The 6987-nt window shown below is 42.2% G+C and overlaps 1 protein-coding gene across 1 annotated transcript in view; it reads right to left on the bottom strand.

Moving 5' to 3' along the window:
* Positions 1-2609: 2609 nt before the first annotated feature.
* The window catches only part of usp25 (ubiquitin specific peptidase 25), a 28422-nt gene continuing 24044 nt past the window's right edge, over positions 2610-6987 (bottom strand). Inside the window, exons 24-27 of the mRNA XM_053332295.1 lie at positions 6857-6936; positions 6385-6508; positions 4281-4473; positions 2610-3522 (exon numbers count right to left, since the gene is read on the bottom strand). Of these exons, the coding sequence (XP_053188270.1) occupies positions 3350-3522; positions 4281-4473; positions 6385-6508; positions 6857-6936 (570 nt within the window). The 3' untranslated portion in view covers positions 2610-3349. The remainder of the gene's footprint in view (positions 3523-4280; positions 4474-6384; positions 6509-6856; positions 6937-6987) is intronic.

Below are 6987 nucleotides of genomic sequence, written 5' to 3'. Positions count from 1 at the left end.
ATCTGCAGCCTCACAGCTAGCTGCTAAAGTAGAGCAGCAGTATGTAATACAGCTGATTGATGGTTTACCTTCAGCTTGAAAAGTTCTTTGCAAGCGTTGCTGCTAGCAGATACAACAACGAGATAGCAACAACCTAAAGCTACATTACATCTTTTTTGTGGGTACATAAAGCAGCCTTCCTGAACTTGAAAATATGCTTTTGGGCAACTGTGTTGTAGACTCACAGGTCCGTCTAAATGCGGATTTCATTGGTAAAACTAGGTGGAAACAATTATAGAGTTTTAATTTAAAAAACCTGCATTGCAAAACTAATCAAAGTCTTTAGGGCAGCTCTTTAACAAGATGTAAGTGGGCATAGATTTGTTAGCTGTTCAAGCTACTACTGTGCTTTTAGAAACCCCCAGACTTCATTAGGCTGAGATCTCTGATTGCCTGGTATCACAAGACTGTATTGCCAACAGTGCACACAACACATTAAATGTTTTATCTTAATTACTTACGGCATTCTCAAGTACAATTAAATCCACCTTTGTCACAGGAGAGCCAGCAGCATCCTCCATCTGAGCTGTAAGGAGGTGAACACATCAGGACCATATGCCCTCTAACTGGACAGCTTGACTCTGCTTGTGACAAATCCGATTCAGTTGTAAAAACTGAAACTGAATGAAAAAAACATGCACTTGTAACTTCACTGTCACACATAAAAGGTAGGGAATTCTGGCGTCTGTCACTCAGACAGAAACCTCACTGTTGAAAATATTCCCGCCCAAATTTTAATTGCACACTAAATATTTCTACAGCTATAAAACTATTTTCACACATGCACAAAATATTTTAACAGCTGAGAAACTTTATTACACATTCACAAATCCATTTCACAAGCTCAAAATATTAACGACCCTTATTGGATCCCGCTACTTTAATCCCGGGTTTTAATGATTTCACCACTTTCTGCTAGAACCGCGGCCAATCAGCTGTTTTCACCCATTTCAATAAATATGAATGTATTAAAATGAACATTTCAGATATTAAATAGTTTTATTTTATTAAGCTACATAACAGTTTGGATTTTTATTATAGCTACATTACAGACGGAATAACAATTTTACTGCATGTGTCAATGAGGTTATTTTTTGTGAGAAAAACAGTACAGTCAAGTTTTAGTGTTGAAGCTCAGCCGCTGCTGTACTACATCCCCATCCTTGAATTCAAACCCCCTAGTCGAACTTCTAGAGTCCAAACTTCCTGTTTCAAGTTAAAAGCCCTCTAGCGTCAAATCCATGGTCCTGCAATTTACTGGATTTCCACCTAGTCTTGTTTTTTTTGCTGCCTCTGGTAAACTGTCAGACAGCCAAATACTGGCACAGACAGATGTGAAGGAATTCTAAAGCACTTATACTTGTCAATACAAGTTCATCCCAGGTCAACGACAGACACAATAGAAATACTGTCTACATCCAGAGAGTGTTTGTCAAGCAGCTTGTCAGCGGAATACAAACAAGCAACTGAAGTTCAACCACTCCTGGTGTTTAAAAATGACACTTGTGCACGTCTGAACATTTCCATATACTTTACCGCCCTTTCTGTCTTTCAGTGCAGAGTTAAAGTAAAATAGTAGACTATTCTACTGTAATTGCCTTGTGGTAACATGTTTTAGATTGTAAATTGGGCTTCTTGGCATCTTTTTTGATCAAGAGGGTGTTAAATCTTTGAAATTATACAAAAATCCTCCAATTTTCCCCATTTCTCTGTTATGTGTATTTTAAAAACAGCTCCAAACTTTTTCTTTCAGGCCAACCTCTTGACAGCCTGTAATGAGCATATTGAAGATGATGAATAAAACATCGGCCCATGCAAAAATGAAGCAGTCAGTAAGGGCCAGTTTAAGGATCTCAGGCTACTCAAGTAACAAATAGGTGATGTGTGTGCACTAACTAAATCTGTGCAGTACACTGGAGGAAAATACAGGACTGGATCAAACTAAGACAAAGTTGCAATCTTCCAGAGTAATTTGTTTTCATGGTTCTGAGTAACAGCCTGGAGTCAAAAAACAGAATCATGGCAGTGCATTTTCAAAACCATTTTGAAAGATTGCTTTCATCTTATGATCTGCACAATACTGGCAGCAACTTTTTTGAAAAGGCTTCTGAAAACTGCCTTCAGGGTTGTTTGTAGAGTTCCCGGAAATTAGAATTAACTCCAGGAAATTAGTCCAAACAAAAAAAAAATTGCTTCATTAAAAAAACACAGTTCAAAGCAGCTAAAATTGAGTCTGTTTTTTTTGTTGTTTTTTTAATTTTTATTATTTTGGCCACATGCTGTATTTGGAGTTTGTATCCCCACGTTAATGAAAGTCTGAATCCTATAAGATGCATAATACTAGCTGAGTTAGCACAGGCTTCCTTAAGTTCTTTTTTTACCTCAGAACTCAGGTTTGATTCATACAGTGAGACTTTCAGCCTGACACTCATCTTCTCTGTCCATCACCATAGTGTCTCCAATGAAAAGTGACAGTTTCACTTCTAACAATGAAGCTCAATGTTAATGATAATCATCTCAGTATGAGAAACTGTCATGTGAGCAAAGTAAAAATCAACATCAGGCAAAAGTTTGTTTATTTGGCCTAAAAGGGCCATAAATAAAATTTTATTCTCTCGATTTATTAACAAGCCACAGAAAGTCTGTGGCCGTCTACCACAGCACTTAAAACATCTCATTCTGGTGCAGTCCACAAAGACATGAGACCCATGTTTGAGATACTCTGAGCCGTTGATAAATCTGAAGGCTCTCTTTCTTACTTCCTTAGAAAAATAAAACAAAACGTGGTAATACTGTACCAAACTGGAGGCGGAGCAGCGGGGTGATCCTTTCACGCAGAGAAGGGTGCTGTTAGAAAGGGGCTATGAGCGTGGTCGGGGAAGCTTGAATCAAACAGCAACAACAACAATAATAAACTATGAGAAACCCTCAAACTCATGTTTTTTTTTCTTCTTTTTTTTTTTTCGTTTTCCTCACAAAGTTGAAGCAGAATGTGCTTGGCTTTTTTAACCACTGCAGGATTGCCACTGTTTTTCAATCAACTTCTCCTCTCTCTCATTTCATTTTTCCCCTCCCAACAGTCCGTCCTCTCTTCCTTCCTCCATTGTGTTGTTTGCTTAAAACAAAAGTGAAATAATATTTATAATGATAAAACCTATAGCAGCAAAAGAGTAACAGAGGAATAACAGCTAGAAAGCGAGTGACCCCTGGATTTATAAGGAAGGCATGGGTTAAGAGAGGTCCATGGATGTACGCCCGGGACGGGGCGCTGGGGATAAGGGAGAGGTGCCTGGTCTTGTCCCTTCCGAGTTCATCTCCCCTCGGTGGGCACCCTGCCGAGGGCAGCGATGACGCGGCTAAAACGTTCGCACAGCTCCAGGGTGGAATAGGAGGGCAGTTTGGGGGGGTCGTGGAAGCTTTTGATCTCAGTCGAGCAGTCCAGTAACTTGGGGAGGAAGTCTGTCAGCTTTTCCTGGAGGTTGGCTGCCAGCAGAGAAGAGGACAGACACAGACAGAAAGAGAGAGAGATAGTAACATGATTACCAGGATGAACCTCGCGTTCACAATCTGATCCTGAAACACTGAAATCACAGGGTAAATATTTTCAATGAGATATCATGAGTGGTTTGAAAGCGTGTGCCACAACACAAATAGATTGTAAAACTCTACTGAGTATCGGTCTGGTTGATAATACTCAGCTTTTCCTGAACAAAGGCCAGGAACTGTGAGAGCCAGCTCTCTGTGGACTGATAATGGAACACACTGATAAAAGCTGAATCTCTTTCAATGTTGTTATTTCCTACCAAGAAATACATTTTCAGGAGCATTCCCTGAACTCTCCTTAGTGTTTTACTCAGACCTGAATATGTAGAACATGTGTTATTTTTCTATAGGTTAGACATTTAAGGCTTATCTCCCTGTGATTACTGAGCTGAGTTTGGATCAGATTCTGGAAGTGTCTTCATTTCATTTTTGCATCTATTCTGAATCATCAAAATTTTAAAAATGTGTGTCCACCATCTGCTGTTTCTTTCATTTTCAGAATTCCTAGAAGAAGAAGAAACGCCTCTCTAATGTGTGAACTGAGCAGTGGCCTGATTCTAATGATCTTTGGAAGAGGGGGGAGGGTGGACGGGGAATGTACTAGTAACCTAAGACTTCAACTCTCCAGAAATATCTAATAGGCCGAGTCTGTTCCCTTCTCTCTCTCCCCCCACCCCCACCCTCCCTCAAGGACTCACACTCCATCTCTTGGCCCAGGTAGGAGCACCAGCGGTTCCTCATGTCCTCCACTGCCAGCAGGTCTCTCTCTACGTCGTGGACCAGCAGCAGAGGGATGCAGGGCACCACCAGCTCGTTCATGATGCCCAGGCCGGTGGTCACCTCCGGCTCTTCTCCGGACTCGAACATGGCGGCTGCTTGCTCGTTTAATTTCTAGGAGGGGAGGGAGAGAGAGAGAGTCTTCAATGCATAAGAAGAAGTACAGCTGTTCTCTAGCTTTAACATTTGCCCCAAGGAGTTTATTTCGGACCCTTCTGCTCGAGTATGTTTAGTTTAGTCAGTCAGATATTTAAGCTACACTGTTCTCACTGATTATGAGCACAAGTTGGTGACATCAGAACAATTTTGGAGCCAATCGTGACCTGGTATCCAGTTTACACAAGCCTCCTGTGCACATACAGAGAACAGAGTAAACGGTGAAGCAGGAGACATGTGGTATGCAGTAGTTAATCTTCTGATATGACAAATATTTGCATATTCTGAGTTTCTGGATTTTGTCAATGAGGGACAAAGGGGGCACATGTCATTTTAAGAAGCGGTAAGTGAGCTTTGTTGCAGAATAATCACATCAAACAGCTGTTATTATTCACAGAAAAGGGGGGGGGGGTATTTTTATATGTCTTCAAATATGTCTGGAGGGGGTCTTTAAGTCGAGGAAGTGAGGATTATTAATTCAGAATTTCTTAAAATAACTTCATCCAAGAACACACGCACTCTGCTCACTTCATCACTTTTTTTCCCTTCTTCTTTCTTTTATATTCTTCGGTGTTTCCATTTTTACGACCTCATTCGTTCCGCCCCTCTCCTCGTGTTGTTCTTTCTGGAGAAGTTTTCCATTTTCTTCTAATAGATAAGTACGAGACAGCTTAAGTAGTAACAGTAATCCCGCAGACGTCATTAATTTCAACTGAATAACCTACAGCCGCTCGGAGCTGCAGCCGTGTCCTGACGCACTCGCATGTGGATACAAGCTTTTTTCTTCTAGTTCTTGGCCAAAACCACCTTGCTGTCACAGACAAACTCCCTGACCTCCTCTCTCTCTCTCTCTCTCTCTCTCGCTCTCTCTCTCTCTCCTCTTGGAGGAAACGACCCGCTTCTTTTTTTTTTTTTGCAAACCAGTTTGGAATCGGAGGGTTGCTGCGAGAAAAAAAAAAAAGGAACATCCAAGTACATTAACTGTGTCAATGTTAGCGGTGTTTTCAATTAAAACAAGAGCTGAAGGTAAACAGCTGAGCGGACGGAGCCAGAGGTTCTGGCCAGAGATCTGAGATGACCGATGGAGGGCTGCGCGGAGCTGAGGTTTGAGGTTAGCTGAGGACATGCTTGTGTCTCATGGTAATGTGTTTACACTCGCTGGCCCTCCTGCTTCCTATTCCCACTCCAATGATTACATTATGAGCACAATGCTGGTGTAAGGTTACTGAGTGCAGCAGCAAGAGGGCTGCTAAAGGCCGGTGTGAGGCTGATCGGACCAAAAATACCCTCACCACCTTTACCCCCGAAAAGAAGAAGAAGAAGAAGAAGGAAAAAAACAATGCTTAAATGTGGCCCTGGAGCTCAGCGGGAGCGAAATGAAAAGGGGCTCACATCACGACGCTGAGGAGGATTTTCATCTGTCAGTATCAGATGAAAAACCTTCAGCGGAATCTTTTGTGGGCTGCAAGCGAGCCAAAGCAATATCTCAGCAAAAGCTATTTGATTATAGTACCACGGCTACAGTTTTGAAGGAGGGTGAGAGGGAAAAGGGGGGGGGGGGGGGGTGTCTGGCCCTTTTCATTTTGCTGAGTCACTTTAGCAGGAGAGTTGGTGGAGGAGGAGGTGGTGGGGGGGCAGTTTGAGAGTTTGACATAGAGGAAAAGGGAGTAACAAAGAAAAGAGCAGGATCACAGGGGAGCACACTGCGAGACACAAAGGTTTCCGTTCGGCACAGCTGAGCCACTTTGTAACCGCTTAGTTTCAATTGGAGCAATATGACAGATAGGAACAAACATAACTGCTGATTTCTATTGAGAATTGACAAGATGTTTGAAATAAATCGTCACGTCCAGGCGAGGATTTCCTCACCAGCAAACACTCTCGACGGTAATAACCCAGAAGCTCCTCGTCGTGCCCTCTGTACAGCCCCTTCATCAAAAGCTCTTTATTGTACTGGTACGCGTAGATCAGATACATCAGAGCCTCCACGAAACTGCGAAAGGAAGACAAAAGAAGTCAGATAAAATAGTGGTGTTGGATATTAAAAGCTGCACTGAGAAACTTATAGAGTAAACCATCCAGAAAGGAATAAACTCAATGAACTCACTGCACAGGCACATCTATAAAAGACAGCTGCGAGCTGCTGCCCTCTGCAGGTGACATTAAAACACTTTCTACTGGCTCTCCAAATGTAACATGCAACACTGAACTCTTATGGGTTAAAGCTAGAACATGATAGCTGGTGACTGAGTTAGAGTTTTTTCTCCCAGCAGCAGCAGCAGCAGCAGCAGCAGTAGAGTCAGTATTAGGTGGAGCAGCGGTGGAAAAGGCGTCACCGTACTTTGTCTTCTGAAAGAGCTCCAAGCCGGTCATCATGAAGACGGTCGTCTCGCGGAAATTCCTGTAGTCCTGATGCCACGTCTGATAAAAAAGAGAAACATTAATTACAGGAGGTTAAATTTTAAAACAATG

The sequence above is a fragment of the Scomber japonicus genome, chromosome 13 (assembly GCF_027409825.1).
Source record: "Scomber japonicus isolate fScoJap1 chromosome 13, fScoJap1.pri, whole genome shotgun sequence".
Taxonomy (NCBI): domain Eukaryota; kingdom Metazoa; phylum Chordata; class Actinopteri; order Scombriformes; family Scombridae; genus Scomber; species Scomber japonicus.
The sequence above is the reverse complement of the archived record's forward strand: the minus strand, read 5'-3'. Positions and strand labels throughout refer to the sequence as shown.